The 17,651-nt window shown below is 45.5% G+C and overlaps 1 protein-coding gene across 9 annotated transcripts in view; it reads left to right on the forward strand.

The window, feature by feature from the left end:
• The window catches only part of TENM1 (teneurin transmembrane protein 1), a 1,180,670-nt gene that overhangs the window by 1,057,758 nt on the left and 105,261 nt on the right, over positions 1 to 17,651 (forward strand). For all 9 annotated transcript variants that reach the window (XM_068251163.1, XM_068251165.1, XM_068251162.1 and 6 more), the window contains one exon: positions 3,910 to 4,276. In XM_068251163.1, coding sequence (XP_068107264.1) covers positions 3,910 to 4,276 — 367 coding nt within the window. The remainder of the gene's footprint in view (positions 1 to 3,909; positions 4,277 to 17,651) is intronic.

Here is a 17,651-nt window from a genome sequence, read left to right on the forward strand (position 1 = left end):
CTGGAGGAAGCCCCCGGTAAGTACCACTCAGTTTACTTTATATGCCCTGATAACTCCTTTAAAGTGTAACTGTAGCCACATAAAAACAATAAAATTACATACTCTTTAGATTGAAAGCTCGCAAGGGCAGGGTTCTCATCCTTTTGTTTCTTGGAATGTTATTCATTTAATAGCTTGCACTCTGTTATACATTTTATTCATCATGTTAAATCTGTTATTGTGATCACCAGTTCTGTATTTTGTACCAGTGTCCATATTTGACGTATATCATTGTCTGTATCATTATGTATCCCTTGTTTGTTTTCTTAAATTGTTCAGCACCACGGAATATTTTGGCGCTTTATAAATAAATAATAATAATACTCACCTAAGAAGAGGAAATACTCTGGATCCTATGGAGCCTTTCCAGTCCTCTCTCGGTCTTCTCATTCCCCCATGGTCCCCCATCTGCATCTTTAGCCCTCCTTGGGCAGGCTCTAGAAGTACTCAGGTCTCCGAGTGCGTCCAAAGGCGAGCGGCTCCATATTGCGCACATATGAGTCCATGGTTGCACATGCACAGAAGCCTTTAAAGGAGGCCCGAAGGCTTATTTGACATTAAAGTTGGATTGTTGCAATGAGGGCCCAGCAATGGAAAGAGGGGACGCAGAGAGGACTGGGAAAACTCTAATACTAGGTACACAACATACAATTTTCTGTTAGTTTTACCTGCCAGATGGATTTTTTCCAACATGTCCGATCAGAATTTTGACTGATTTTTCAATCCTTCTTTTAATCCTTTTTTCAATAGTTTTTGTAAACGATTTTCAAGAAGTGAAAGAAAATTGATCGAAAAAAAAACAATTGAAAAACGATTAAAAAACTGTTGAAAAATCAAAAAATCGATCAAAAATCAGATCGGACATGTTGGAAAAAATTGATCTGGCAGATAAATCTAACAGAAAATTGTATGGTGTTTACCTAGCATAAGGGAGAGACTTCCCTCTTCTTAGGTGACTATGACTTTTTTTTTTTTTTAATGTGGCCACAGGTATCCTTTAACTGCAGACAGCTTTTTTTTTTCTTTTTATCTAGTTCAGGTTTGCTGAAATGTATTTTCATTGTTTCCCATGCTTAGTAAATCAACCCCACTGCATCACAGTGATTTGCAAACAGGCTGTTCTTCGTTCAGAGGAGTAAAATTCCCGTCCAGTGATTTGATAGCACATCACAAACCTTAAATATCAGGAGCACATCCCTCATTAGCAGCAGTATGGTAAATTAATAGCATAGTAGGGCTGATCTGTCTCGGCCAGGGTCTGTTCAAGGCCATGATGAGAGACACAGCTAAAAGCTCTCAGGGCAGATAAAACAGTACATGTTGTCTCGGTTAGATTAATAAGTATTTTCACTTCTCTGTTTCCCTCTCTTACTTCTTTACCTTTTGAACTCCATTTATTTTCCATTCCAAATCAAGCGAAAGGAAAAGAAAAAGGTCAGTGCGACATAGGGAAGATCTTAATATTAATTCCAGGAAAACTTTACTGTGCATTGTGCAACAGACAACGCTATAAAATATAAAAACTGTTTGCGTGCTCTGAAGACTAATGTACATATTTAGTGAGTAACTGTAATATGCATTCATCTCCAACAGTACCTTCACTTACTTATAGTTAGATATCTTAGGATGCAGATCCTGTTTGCTCTTTGCATATGCACATGTGGGGCTCCAAAACCATATGCATGATCGCTGTTGCATAACCCTCTGGACCTCTGTATAGTCCAGAGGCTTCCCCCGTCCTCTTCGACCAAACTGACCCATGGCCAGGTTTCTGTGAAGGCCACAGAGGCCCCTGCCTTCAGCGGCTGCAGCCCAAGGGGGCACCTGAAAATGAAAGATGGGTTTATACATATGACAAAAGAGACTGAAAATGGAGAGCAACAAGTGAAAAAGGAAAAATAATGCCCAAGGGAGCTGTTAAAGTGTACCAGAGCTGACGATAAATGAGAAATTGATACTTACCATAAGCACGTGTGCAGTAGACCTGGACTGACGCGTCTGAGCATGATACCGGGGCTGATTGCGGCTGAATGGCAGACCGCGGGAGGAAGACGTGGGACTCGCACGTGCTTATGGGGCTGGAGGAGGCCCCGTGTAAGCATTGAATTTTCATATGTCGTCAGCTCTGGTTTACTTTAGTGAAAGAGAGGGGCTTTGGTACATGGATGAAACGCATGGAAAAGGAAGCTGCACATGGAATGGTGGGGGTGCTGCTGCACATGAAAGCGGAACCACAACATACTTGGCCTAGGGCACAAAAAGTATAAATCCAGCCTTGCACTGACCCTCTGAATATATTTAACAAGAGCTTGTCTAATACATTTTTGTGGGCGTGCCCCCATTCTGTTTATGAGCGTGGCTGTACTGCTCAAGTGCGAGTACAGCACGTGCCGCTCATGCAGGCTTTTTCCTCTGTGCACGAGCGGCTTCATGCTAATGGGCAGGTGCAGCCCATACTGCTTCCTGCACAGTGTGACCCCACTTTTATATAGGGATGGGAAGAAGAAGGTCCTGGACTCCTGGGCCAGCAGTAATGGGGTGGAGAAAAGACATTAGGAAGCCTCCAGATCCTCCTGAGGCTTCCCACTACTTAGTCAAGTGTTTAACTTTTTTGTGCTCACAGGTTTGCTGTAATTAAAAAATGGTTGAACTAGCTAATGGTGTGCGCTACGCTGCGCAGGAGTGCACTCTACATATCTCTGGACATTGCGCATGCCATCTCGCCGCATGTGCGTGCATCATCCAATCAGCACCAGGCTCAATCACAGCAGGGCAAGAGGGGGCATGTGTGGGTTGGAAGGACTGCCGAACACACAGACTTGGAAATTATTATTATAGATAAATCATAACCTTCTGACATTCTATTACTAGAGAACGCTAGTCCTTAGAGCTAAAGTGAAAGGAAAAAAACAACAGTTGCTGGGGTATTGCAAGAATTTCAGTTTGAATATAACCTTTACCCTTAGTAGTGCACATGCAAGGACACCATACTTTTATTTACATTTATTGATATGTATTAAAAAATATTAATACGAAAACAAAAATACTCACTCGGCATAACACCAATCGCCATACCTGTATATGCATAGACGTGTCACTGAGAATGCTCCATTTGCACATTTATTGAATAATTGCTTAATAGTTATTAATTACATGTGAAGTTGGCATAGGGCATATTTAGCAATATTGCTAAATATGCCCTATAGTAACTTCATATGTATATATGCACTCCCCTGCGATCACAGGGGACCCAGAGCTGCGGGGGCCCCCATCTACTAACATTTTATTCCTCTGATACAGGGGACTATACTTCAGATCAGGTGTTTTTGTGGCTATACTTGTTATAGGTGTGAAAATCATGATGGCCGTACTTATCTTACGACCCTTGTGAGATGGGCTCCCAGGCCATGAATGGCACCAAGGGGTGGCAAGGAAAGGGGTTTGAACATTGTGGGGGCCCTTGAAAGTATTACTGGGTGGCCTTATGGGGCGCCACTGTCACACACTGTGAACTTCTCACAATACCCCCAGCTCCAATTTTTGTGTTGAAACTTAGATATTTTTTGACAAATCCAAATGCAACGAAATGTGACTATTAAAGACCACCAAGCAGGGACTCAGAACAACTTTATGTGGTGGATGTTAGCACCAGAGTTCGGCTACTGTAGTGTATTGTCAAACTCTGGATCGTGGCGGGCGGCACATGTAAAGCATCGGCTCCGATTTCCAATTCACCTTCTGAATACTTTGAATATGATGCTCACCTTTTCTGTTCTTTGCAAGTTGCAGTCTGATTTAAGTAATGCAACAGTTTGTATTGGTTTATTTATACAAACATACTAAGTCATTCTTTCTTTGTCTTCCTTTTAGGTTCGACTTGAGTGGCCTACTGATCTAGCAGTCAATCCTATGGATAACTCTTTATATGTCTTGGACAATAATATTGTGCTCCAGATTTCGGATAATAATCAAGTGAGAATTATTGCTGGTAGACCAATACACTGTCAGGTGCCTGGTATAGATTATTTCCTGGTTAGTAAAGTGGCAGTCCATTCAACCTTGGAATCTGCCCGAGCCATCGCTGTGTCACACAGTGGAACCTTGTACATTGCTGAAACAGATGAACGGAAGATTAACAGAATACAGCAAGTCACCACAAATGGGGAGATATCCACATTAGTAGGAGCCCCAACGGAATGTGATTGCAAGATTGATCCCAATTGTGACTGTTTTTCAGGTTTGTAGAACCTTTGATATACTTCATACATGTTTGCAACAATGAATCAATAAAGAGTTTATAAGGGCTCTGGCAACCTAGAGTGATTTCAGTAGGATTTTGGAATCACTGAACATTGCCAGCAATTCCAAAAATCGCTTTGCCAATGAAAGTGGATGGAGGGGAGCCCAATGAATCGATTGATTTGAAAAATTGCAATCACTTTGCTGCAGCATTTTTGTGATTGCAATTCAATGTTAAGTATAGGATCACTGCAAAATTGCTTTGCAATAGCCTTACAAAAGTGATTTTGCAATAATTTACCACCATAAAAAAAAATTTGAAACCGTAATTGCTTATGCTTTTGCTAGCACTAAACTAAAATCACTACAAAAAATATCAGGAATTATTGCTAAAATGGCTTTACAAATTATTGCTAAAACAGCTTCACAACACGCTAGCAAAAACGCTGAGCAATTGCAATTAGTGATTTCTAATGGGCGCCAAGACTAAGTGTGGCTGAATAAATATAAATTACTACTGTGAAACTGTAAATTCATAAATGTATTTGAAGGTCTCTTTCACATGGGAAGCTGAAGATGGTAAATTCACCCCTGTCAGTTGCTACCTCTAACCAGCTGATCACTTGCTAGGGCTCATTACTGACGGTGCCCCCCAATGGAATCCCATTTGAGCAGGGCCAGGCTCAAATATGACAAACTTGTTGTGGTTCTCTGCCACCACATAACATTACCATGTGCCATGCGCTGAGTGGAGTTACAAATACTGCCATTCGGCTGCATTTAAATTGTGCCTGAACGGTGCTTGTGGCCAGCAGCCAGGTGGCTGAACTGCCTGGCAATTGCACAGTTTAACCTCCCATGGGAAAGAGACCTAAAACATTTTAAGGAAACAAACTGAGAAGAAAAAAAAATTGAAAATCAACCTACAGGTAAAACTATTGTGCAAAAATGTATTTATTTAAATAATTTAACTTAAAAGGTAAAACTAATATATTAAATAGATAGAGATGGCCCGAACAGTTCGACCGAGAACCAATTCACGCGAACTTCGGTGGTTCGTGTTCTCAGTGACCTGCGAACTATATGCGAGTTCGACCCGCCCCCTATACTACACCATTAGGGTCAACTTTGACCATCTACATCACAGTCAGCAGACACAGGGTAGCCAATCAGGCTACACTCCCTCCTGGAGCCCCCCCCCCCCTTACAAAAGGCAGGCAGCATCAGCCTTTTCACTCACTCATGTGGCTGCAATAATTAGAGAAGGTAGAGAACCTGGTGTAGACATTAGAGATGGCCCGAATGGTTTGCCGGCAAACTGCTCCCGTTAAACTTGCGGGGTTCGCGATCGCGGAGAACCGCAAACTTTTCCGGAAGATCGGTTCACCCCCATAGTGCATCATGAGGGTCAACTTGGACCCTCTACATCAGTCAGCAGGCACATTGTAGCCAATCAGGCTACACTCCCTCCTGGAGCCCCCCCCCCCCCCTTATAAAAGGCAGGCAGTGTTAGGCTTTTCACTCACTCGTGTGCCTGCAGTAATTAGTGAAGGGATAACTGCTGCAGACTCTCATAGGGAAAGCTTAGTTAAGCTCTTGTAGGCTTCTCAGCTTGCTCCTTGCTGATTCTTATTGCTAAAAAAGCACCCCTCAACAGCTCTTTTGAGAGCTAATCTTGTTCTTGTGATTTATTTATTTTTTTGAGTGTGTCCCACTGACACTTGTGTTGCATAGACAGCCTTGGTAGTTCCTAATGTGTGTGCCACTGCCAGGTCCAGCATATTCAGTGACTACTACCTGTCTGTGTGTAAACAGGTGCACATTGTAATACCCACTACATATATCTACCTGTTGTTCACTCTGCACCCACCCACCTACGTGAGCGCACACAGTGTCACTGTGCCTGTCCGGTACCTGTCTGTGTGTGACAGGTGCACATTGTAATACCCACAGCATATACCTACCTGTTGTTCACTGTGCACCCACCCACCTACGTGAGCGCACGCAGTGTCACTGTGCCTGTCCTTTACCTGTCTGTGTGTGACAGATGCAAATTGTAATACCCATCACTGCATATACCTACTACTACCTGTTGCTCACTTCAGTGCACCCACCCATGTGAGCGCACGCAGTGTCACTGTGCATGTCCAGTACCTATCTGTGTGTGACAGGTGCACATTGTAATACCCACTGCATATACCTACCTGTTGTTCACTGTGCACCCACCCACCTATGCGAGTGCACGCAGTGTCACTGAGCCTGTCTGGTACCTGTCTGTGTGTTACAGGTGCACATTGTAATACCCATCACTGCATATACCTACTACTACCTGTTGTTCACTTCAGTGCATCCACCTATCTACGTGAACACACGCAGAGTGATATACCACTCCGTGCATACCTGTTAACTGCACTTGTGTGACTGCACATTGTATTACTCAAGTCCGTGCATACCTTTCACTTCATCCCCCCCCAATATGGACAAAACAGACAAAACATGTAGAGGCAGAGGTAGAGGCAGACCCAGAGAAAGGCCACCCGGCAGGTCTGTGTGAGGTTGTGGTGATGTGATTTTGTGTGGCCCCAGACCAAAGTACAGTGCTCAGAAGAAGGCACGTACCATCAACTCCCAAGATTGTCAGGACGTGGTTGACTATTTAACACAGAACACCTCATCTTCCGCAGCCACCAGCACTACTCCAAGTACCACATCCACTACATTTGACAGTTCGCAGGAGTTATTTGGTGGGGAAATCAGTGATGCACAGCCATTATCTTTACAACCAGACGAAGGCGCTAAGCAAGTTACACCACCTCATATGTCTGAGTTAGGCGATACTATGGACGTAACGTTACGTGTGCGGAGGGGGATGATGAAATACCCACTGTTGGTGCAGTTTTGGAGGTGTCTGAGGCAAACAAAGCTGGGCAGGTTGATTATGATGATGATGATACGAATCCCACGTATGTTCCCAATAGAGGAGATGAACAGGGGGACAATTCAGAGGGGGAGTCAGAGAGGAGTAGGAGGAGACGAGTTCCTGAAAGAAGCAGGAGGAGCTCGTCATCAGAAACAGCTGGTGGCAGTGTCCGACGGCATGTATCGCCACCTATGTACAGCCAGCCAACATGCCTTTCAACATCAGCTGCTGATGCCACCATCGTGCCATCCCCCCATGGGGGCTCAGCGGTTTGGAAATTTTTTTAGTGTCTGCCTCAGATCGGAGCAATGCTATCTGTTCTCTCTGCCTCCACAAATTGAGCCGTGGAAAGGCAAACATCCACATAGGGACAAGTGTTTTATGAAGGCACATGGAGAAAAGGCACAAGCTGCAATGGGAGGAGCACCTGAGCAAAAGCAGCACACAAAAGAAAAGCCACCCTCTTTATACTCTTCCTCCTTCAGGTGCATCATCTTCAGCCGCTTTCTCCCTTGCACCTTCACAGCCACCCTCCTCCACTCCGCCTCTTACCTTGAGCTGTTCCTGCTCCTCTGCCCATAGCAGCCAGTTGTCCGTGAAGGAAATCTTTGAGCGGAAGAAGCCAATTTCTGCCAGTCACCCCCTTGCCCGGCGTCTAACAGCTGGCTTGGCGGAACTGTTAGCTCTCCAGCTGTTACCATACAAGCTGGTGGACTCTGAGGCCTTCCGTAAATTTGTGGCCATTGGGACACCGCAGTGGAAGATGCCAGGCCGCAAATATTTCTCTAAAAAGGGGATACCCAAACTGTACCGTGAAGTTGAGAGGCAAGTGGTGTCATCTCTGGCACACAGCGTTGGTTTAAGGGTCCACCTGACCACAGATGCCTGGTCTGCCAAGCACGGTCAGGGCCGCTACATTACTTACACAGCCCATTGGGTCAACCTGGTGACCGATGACAAGCAGGGAGTACGTGGCTGTGCAGCGGACCAACTTGTGACACCTCCACGGCTTGCAGGCAGGCCTTCTGCCACCTCCTTTCCTCCTACTACATCCTCTTCACTGTCGTCATCCTCCTCCTTGGCTGAGTGGCAATTCAACTCTACTGGTGCTGCGATCTCCTCTCCAGCTACACAGCCCTAGCTCCCCAGGGTCTATGCTGCATGCCAGGTACGACGGTGTCACGACATCTTAGACATGTCTTGCCTCAAAGCAGAGAGTCACGCTGGACCAGCACTCCTGGCTGCTCTTAACAAACAGATGGATCAGTGGCTGTCCCCGCACCAGCTGGAGATCGGCAAGGTGGTGTGTGACAACGGCAGCAATCTCATTTCCGCGTTGAATTTGGGAAAGCTGACACATGTACCCTGCATGGCACATGTGTAGAATCTAGTCATTCAAAGATTTGTGTCAAAGTACCCAGGCTTAGAGGATGTCGTGAAGCAGGCCAGGAAGTTGTGTGGGCATTTCAGGCGGTCTTACACGGCCATGGCACACTTTGCCGAGATTCAGCGGAGAAACAAGTTGCCGGTGAGATGCCTCATTTGCGATAGCCCGACTCGCTGGGATTCGACCCTCCTTATGTTCTCTCGCCTGCTAGAACAGGAGAAAGCCGTCACCCAGTACCTCTACAATTTCAGTAGAAGGACACAATCTGGGGAGATGAGGATGTTCTGGCACAACAACTGGACACTCATGCGAAATGCATGCAGGCTCATGCGGCCGTTTGAGGAGGTGACCAACCTGGTGAGTCGCAGTGTAGGCACCATCAGCGACTTGATCCCGTACGCTTACTTCCTGGAGCGTGCCATGGGTAGAGTGGTGGATCAAGCTGTGGAGGAGCGTGAAGAGGAACAGTTACGGGAGGAAGCATTGTAGGATAAATTCACATCAGAACCAGATGTTTCCTCAACACCTGCAGCAGCACAGAGCGTGGCGAGGAAGAGTCGTGTGGGGAAGAGGAGTCAGACTCGGATGATGAGGAAGGTGTTTATTTGGAGGAAGAGGAGGCGGCAGCGGCAGAAAAATAACCACAGCAGGCGTCACAGGAGGCTTGTGCTGCTCAACATTCCCGTGGTATTGTTCATGGCTGGGGGGAGGAGGAGGACTTACCTGACGTCACTGAGGAAGAGCAAGAGGAGTTGGATAGTACGTCTGGATCCAACTTTGTGCAGATGGTGTCTTTCATGCTGTCCAGCCTGTTGAGGGGCCCCCGTATAAAAAAAATTCAAGGGGTATGACCTGTACGGGGCGGCCACGCTACTAGACCCTCGGTATAGGCACAAAGTGGCGGACATGTTACCAACTCACCTGAAGGCAGAAAGGATGCAGCACTTGCAGAACAAGCTGGCAACTATGCTTTACAATGCGTTTAAGGGTGATGTCACAGCACAACGCAATAAAGGTACCACTGCCAGTAATCCTTCTCCCATGTCCACGCAGGCAAGGACAGGATGCTCCAGTGACCTCATGGTGATGTCGGACATGCAGGCATTCTTTAGTCTAATGCCTCGCCTTAGCACTTCTGGATCCACCTTCCACCAATGCCTGGAATGGCAGGTAGCTGACTACCTGGCCTTAACCTTCCTGGCGGTAACCCCGAACCGATTAGCCGCTGCTCGCAGCACCGCAAAGGCCCCCCCCCCAGACCCCGTGCGCTGCCTGGCCAATCAGTGCCTGGCAGCACTGAGGGGTGGATGGGGACTCGCAATGATGTCACAACATCAATGATGTCGGTGACGTCATCCCGCCCGTCGCCATGACGGGGGAAGCCCTCCAGGAAATTCCATTCTTTGAACGTGATTTCCTGATCAAAGATCGCCAGAAGCGATCGAAGTGGACAGGGAGATGCCGCTGCACAGCGGCTATCATGTAGCGAGCCCTGGGCTCGCTACATGATTTTAAAAAAAATGTAAGAAAAACTGCTGCGCTGCCCCCTGGCGATTTTTAATAGACCGCCAGGAGGGTTAAGTGTGGATGTAGACACTGTGAGCAGCGATTAACCCTTGGACTACTGGGTGCGCAGGCTTGACCTGTGGCCAGAGCTGTCCTAATTTGACATCGAACTTCTTTCTTGCCCTGCCTCAAGCTTCCTATCAGAAAGGACCTTCAGCGCAGCTGGAGGCATTGTCACTGAGAATAGAAGTCACCTAAGTCACAAACGTGTTCAGTACCTCACCTTCATCAAAATTAATGAGGCATGGATCCTGGAGGCCTACTGCCCGCCCCAAGACTAAGTCCGTCCCCACACACAGCAATTCTGCCTGCACGCCGTGTGACTGCCTGCCCCAAGACTAAGTCGCTCCCCACACAGCACCTCTGCCCGCAGGTCACTTGACTGCCTTCTCTGCCACCACCAACAGGGTCCAGGACTCCAGGCGTGCCGTGCGTACAGTGGTGTATCAAGCTGTGGAGGAGCGTGAAGAGGAACAATTACGGGAGGAAGCATTGTAGGATAAATTCACATCAGAACCAGATGTTTCCTCAACACCTGCGGCAGCACAGAGGGGGGGGGGGGAGGAAGAGTCGGATTCCTGAATTTTTAAGGCCGCTGCTAGTAGCGACCGCTATAATAATTTTTCTGGTGCGTGTACATGCCTGCCTAATTTTTCTGCCTGCACTGCAGCTGCAACAACAAAGCAAAAGGCATGTACATGTGCCAATTCACCTTCATGATCATTACCTTGCCGCGATGAAGGGGCTTGCGTATCACAATGAAGCAATGACCGCCGGCTATATGAGTGTCTCGGGTGGGGGGGCACACCAACGATAATAAGGTCGTTGCCTCATTGTGGACAGACCAAATTTGATCAGCTGGACAGTCACTGTTCTGTCATTCAGCTACCTCAGCCCGGCGACCATATGGGCTGGAAAGCCACCATCACCTGCCATCACTCTCGTCATGGTGCGCACTAGTCCAGCACAGCCGTCACTACACAAACAGCTGTTTGCAGTTACTGCATACCTTTCACTGCATCTGTGACTGCACATTGTATTATACCTAGCAGTCAGTGCATAACTCACTTGAATGGATGGCAGACTTGCCCTCCATAACAGATTCTTGTTACAGGTAGTAAAGTCGATCAGTGTCATATACAGCAGGGCCTCGAAAGTCCTCCTGTATTGTTATTTTTGGTCACTACCTTGGGACGTGCATGCCATGCCTGCTGCCTTCTTTGGATGTGTGGTAGCCGTTCCTGCTCCTTTGCCCACAGCGTGCCTGCTGCCTTCCTTTGATGTGTGGTGATGGTAGCCATTTCTTAGGCTACCACACTGGACCGTAATCGAACCCTGATTCCCCGGCCATTACCCGTGGTCACTTACAATGGCAGACTTGCCCTCCATAGCAGATTCTCGTTGCAGGTACTGAACAGCAGTATTTAAAAAAATAGATGTAAGCTTTAACAATGGTAGAGAAAGAACCATCGAAAGTTGATAAGGCAGTCAGACGTTACCTGATATCACTGTGGAAGAGCAATCTCGCCGCCTCTCTCAATTAACTTACTTATCCATGAGCAGCACAATATCCAAACACGGAAGATTTCCGCTCATGAGAAAACCGCATATTGTTCTGCATAGACCGTTAAAAATGTGTAAGCACTGCCTGCCTCACTGTACTATTGCCTGTTTTGCTTGTAGTTTTGCTTGTAGTATTGCTATTTTCTACGACTGTCTCGCTTGTTATGTTTATGTTACTGTCCATTGTCTGTTGCCATTGCCATGTGAACCACAACCAATTCCAGGTTCGACCTTGGTCGCACTTGGCGATAATAAATGATTCTGATTCTGATTCTGATTCTGGTGTGCACCAGTCCAGCACGGCCATCACAACACAAACAGCTGTTTGCGGTGCGTTACACGGTGAATTTGGTGTGTCAGTGTAAAGCAGTACTCTAATTACACTCCCTGATTGATGTATACACATGCAAGGTGTTTTAAAGCACTTTAGGCCTGCAATTTAGCATTCAATGTGATTTCTGCCCTTAAAGAGACACTGAAGCGATAATAAATCTCGCTTCAGAGCTTATATTCAGCAGGGGCATGTGTGTCCCTGCTAAAACGCCACTATCCCGCGGCTAAACGGGGGTCCCTTACCTCACAAATCCCCTCCGTGCAGCGGGGAATCACTTCCGCATTGAGGCATGGCTAATGGCCGCAGCCCTGCCTCACACGCGTCTGTCAGCGCGTATCTCCGCCTCTCCTTCGCCCCTCTCAGTCTTCCTTCGCTGAGAGGGGCGGGGGAGAGGCGGCGATGCGCCGCTGATAGACGGCGCTGAGAGGCAGGGCTGCAGCCGTTAGCCCTGCCTCAACAGCAGCAAAATCTACGACCAAGTTGGTCGATGATTTTGCAGGGGGGGATTTGGGGGGTAAGGGACCCCCGTTTAGCCGCGGGAAAGCGGCGTTTTAGCTGAAGCACAAGTGCCCCTGCTGAATATAAGCTCTGAAGCGAGGTTTATTCTCGCTTCAGTATCTCTTTAAAACGCTGCTTTACGTCAAATCCAGATTTTCCCCCCGGACTTTTGGCGTTTATCTCACTCTGCCATGGTGTCTTACTCTGCCAGGTGTTAGACCCCTTGAAACATCTTTTCCATCACTTTTGTGGCCAGCATAAATGTTTCTAGTTTTCAAAGTTCGCCTCCCCATTGAAGTCTATTGCGGTTTGCGAAAGTTCGGGTGAACCGAACTTTTGTGGAAGTTCGCGAACCGAAAATCGGAGGTTCGGGCCATCTCTAGTAGACATAGTGAAAGCTTAGTTTAAGCTCTTGTGTTAGGCTTGTTAGCTTGCTCCTTGCTGATACTTTTTGCTAAAATGCACCCCTCAACAGCTCTTTTGAGAGCTAATGTTGTTCTTGTGATCTTTTTTTTTTTTTGTGTGTCCCACAGACACTTGTGTTGCATATACAGCCCTGTCAGTCAATCGTAGCTGGCCCTTTGCCCCTTTGTAATTCCTACTGTGCCACTGCCAGGCCTAGCACATTCAGTGACTACCTGTGTGTGTGACAGCTGCAGATTTGTAATACTAATCACTGCATACCTACCTGTTCAGTGCACCTACTTACGTGAGCGCACGCAGTGTTATATACCACCAGTCACTGCACCTGTTCACGGTTCCTGTGTGTGTGACAGCTGCACAATTGTAGTACCAATCACAGCATACTTACCTGTTCAGTGCACCTACCTACGTGAGTGTACGCAGTGTTATATACCACCAGTCACTGCACCTGTTCACGGTTCCTGTCTGTGTGACAGCTGCACATTTGTAATACCAATCACTGCATACTTACCTGTTCAGTGCACCTACCTACGTGAGCGCCCGCAGTGTTATATACCACCAGTCACTGCACCTGTTTACGGTACCTGTGTGTGTGACAGCTGCACATTGTATTGTAATACCAGTCACTGCATATCTTTCACTGCACCTGTGCGACTGCACATTGTATTAGTCAAGTCAGTGCATACCTTTCACTTCATCCCCCCCAATATGGGCAAAACAGGCAGAGGCAGGCCACCCGGGAGGTCTGTTTGAGGTCGTGCTGTCATGATTTTCTGTAGCCCTGGACCAAAGTACAGTGTTCAGAAGGCGCGTTCCATCAACCCCCAAGATTGTCAGGAGGACGTAGTTGACTATTTAACACAGAACACCTCATCTTTCTCAGCTTCCGCATGGAAGCGTGACATATCTTCCTCCTCCTGCACTGACTCTGGCAACCCACTTAACACTCAGTCGGCCGCCACCACCAAAGTGCCATCACCCCAGGGCTCAGCGGTGTGGACATTTTTTTGTCTGTCTGCCTCAGATGAGAGCAATGCTATCTGTACTCTCTGCCACCAAAAATTGAGCTGTGGAAGACCAAGACCCGCATAGGGACAACTTGTTTACGAAGGCACATGATGACAAAGCACAAACTGCAATGGGATGACTACCTGAGGAAAAGCAGCACACAAAAGCAAAGCCACACACCGCAGTGGAAGATACCAGGTCACAATTATTTCTCAAAAAAGGTAATACCCAAACTGTACCGTGATGTTGAAAGGCAAGTGGTGTCATCTCTGGCACACAGCATTGGGTCAAGGGTCCATCTGACCACGTGGTCTGCAAAGCACGGTCAGGCCTGCCCGAAGACTAAGTCAGTCACACACAGCATCTCTGTCTGCACGCCATGTGACTGCCTGCCCCAAGACTAAGTCGTTGCCCACACAGCATCTCTGCCTGCAGGCCGCTTGACTGCCTTCTCCGCCACCACCAACAGGGTCCAGGACGCCAGGCGGATTCCTGCATTTTTAAGGCCGCTGCTAGCAGCAGCCGCTATAATAATAATAAGCACTTTAGACCTCCATTTAGCATGCAATGTGATTTCTGCCCTTAAAACGCTGCTGTGCATCAAATTCGGATTTTTCCCAGGGACTTTTGGCGTGTATCCCACTTTGCCATGCAAAAACTCAGGTGTTATAGCCCTTGAAACATCTTTTCCATCACTTTTGTGGCCAGCATAAATGTTTGTAGTTTTCAAAGTTCGCCTCCCCTTTGAAGTCTATTGCGGTTCGAAAAGTTTGCGTGAACCAAACTTTTTGCAGAAGTTTACGTTCGAGGTTCGCGAACCGAAAATTGGAGGTTCGAGCCATCTCTAGAAATAGACACGTTGAAAAAGTGAGATATTTCAAGCCTTTATTCGTAATAATTTTAATGATCATGGCTTACAGCTTATGAGAACCCCAAAACCAAAATCTCAGACCATTAGAATATTGTGAAAATTTTCAATATTGTAGGCTCAAAGTTGCCGCTTCTAATCAGCTAATTAGAACACCTGTAAAGTTTTCCTATTTCGTATATTAATCTCACCTTTTAAGTTGAATTACTGAAATAAATAAACTTTTGCATGATATTCTCATTTTTCGAGTTTCACCTGTATGATCCAATGAATTGTATTACTTAGTCACAGATAAACTAATAGCTTCACATAATTAACATACAGTTAAAGCAAATGATTGCATGTTATTTCCAGCACCACTATTACCTGTTACTGCATAATCGCAATAGCTCGCATATATTTATTAGCTGTAAAATGGGTGCAATTCACACTCTAAATCATTATCTACAGTTCAGGCTAGTCCATCAACACCTCCACACATAACCCAACTAAACATTACCATTAAAGGTAACAGCATTGGAAAAAACAGGATAGAATGATTAAACATCTCCCAGGAGAAGAGATATACGCGTGCAGAACTGCAGATCAGTGAGAGGAGCATGTAGGAATGCTTTGAAAAACAACCCCATAAGACCATAATATCAAAACATTTATAGAGTTCTATACTGAGAAATCTAAAAAACAATGTAAACCTTTACAACATTTAGAGATATAGAATCTGGTAGTAAAAAAAAGAATCTGGTAGTAAAAAAAAAAAGCTACTATAATTGTCATGGCATTATAACTTTCGAGGTATCAATAGTAAAGAAACTAGGCTCCTCCTCCCCCACTGACTGATGCCTATGTCATTCTCCATAAATTTCCCCACCACTTTAACCTATAGGATGCGTGAAACTAGGATGCCCTGGGCACTAGCAATGCCAAAGAGAAATTCACTAATTTAAAGAAAAAAATGTACAGTTTAGCTGTGTGATGCCGTTTCTCAAAATTGCACCTTTTCAAGGAGAAACCAACTTGCTCTAAAATTAAGTCTTCCCAGCTACTCTGCAAACCCAGTTCATACACATAGTCAGTCACAGTAACCTAGATGTATATTATCACTGTGAATAGTGAACCACGTCACCTCTTTACTATTAACAGCTATGGGCTGTTGACCAGCCTGGCTCAGGTAGTGCCAAAAGCTACACCCCCACCTGCTTACTTGACTTCACAACAGACAGCATTGGAGCATGGGTTGGTTTGTGGTCCAGTGGGTGGGCAGAGGCTTAGCCACATCCCCTCCATCTCATCTTTGACTGTCCAAACTTTGTGTAAATCAAAGCCACAGATTGGCACAAACTGGTGCCACCTAGAGTAGCATGCATTTTACTCTTAATTGCTACCTACACCAGACAACTGTATTTGGCAAAAAAAGCACCTCTTTGTTTGAGAATCTAAACAGCCACAGAATCATCATTGTCATGGGAAACTTAACTTTTCTGGAATCACCTGTGTGTCCCTTATGATCATATGCAGTGGGGACTGTTCCTTAACAATTAGATTTTATTTTACTGAGAGAAGATCTGTAATAGATAGATGCTGATTGGCCTCAGTGTAATACTGTTCTTCACTCATCCCACTTTGATTTATGAAGGCCATGTGAGCAATTTTCCAGAAACGCTATTGTCGCCCACGGTGATGATTTAAGCCCTTACTCTCATTGTTTAAATTGTTCTGCGAAATTATAACCGAGAATCTGATATGTCGCTACTTTTTCATGTACGCCTCCATGAATCAATTTTCACATTACAAAAGCCAGAACTGAGCCAGCAACATCATGAACATTATTATTCGCTCTGTATTTTCAATAAAACAAAAGTGCTCCCCTTTCTTGTTACATCAATTTGTTGATGGCATTTAAGTTGTTTATTCCTGTCTTTTTTTTTTCATTCTTTTTTTTATTCAGTGTTCACGTTAACTCTAGGTTACTAAGATCTTTCTGCATCTATTAACTATTGTTTTGTTGTTGAACAATACACATAAATCTAAAAGCACAAAGGAGCGTTGCATTGTTGTGTATTCTATTCTTTTATGTGTTAGTCATGCTGCTTTCCACTGTATGAGATTTTTTTTTCACGTAAGCCGTTTTATATCTTTTTTTTTTCAATACAGCCATGGGTACATAAGGTGTGCGCCAGATATTACTGACATTTTTCAAGTATGGTATCTACAAGAGGTCATCATGAAATATGCAAAAGACAAATAGCCATTAGGCACTGCAGTCCTGTGCCTAGGGGGGAGATAGGCCTGAAGGCAGCCTTTTCACTCTTCATTTTTCTTCAGCAGTGAAATGTTATTTCAAAATATCTACTCATAATCATCTAATTTCAAGCCTAGCTTCTTTTCTGTCTTCTCACTGTGCTACAGATCGCACTCTTTCACTTCTAACCTTATAGCTATTTGGTCTCAAAATAAAAAATTGCCAGTATGTAAGGTGTAGGAAAAAATGCTGTAAAACGGTGAGAGAATCTCTGTGAAAGTGATGATAATGTGAATGTGATAAAAGCCAGTCGCTAGTTTTTTTTTTTTTAAAGTGATAATAGGCAGAGTAAATGGATAAACTTAAAGCTTTCAGTTTGTATTTATTTCTTTTTTTATTCTTTGCAAAAATTAGACCGTTGCATTGTGTAAGAAAATCAGGGTAGTCAGACTGCAATTAAAGGGGTTCGATCCACCGTTCCCCGCCGCCGGCACTGGGCAATTATTCGTCTAACAAGACGAATAATGCGCACTCCCACTCGCATCATCGGAAGCTTACTGCGCAGAC

The sequence above is a fragment of the Hyperolius riggenbachi genome, chromosome 8 (assembly GCF_040937935.1).
Source record: "Hyperolius riggenbachi isolate aHypRig1 chromosome 8, aHypRig1.pri, whole genome shotgun sequence".
Classification (NCBI taxonomy): domain Eukaryota; kingdom Metazoa; phylum Chordata; class Amphibia; order Anura; family Hyperoliidae; genus Hyperolius; species Hyperolius riggenbachi.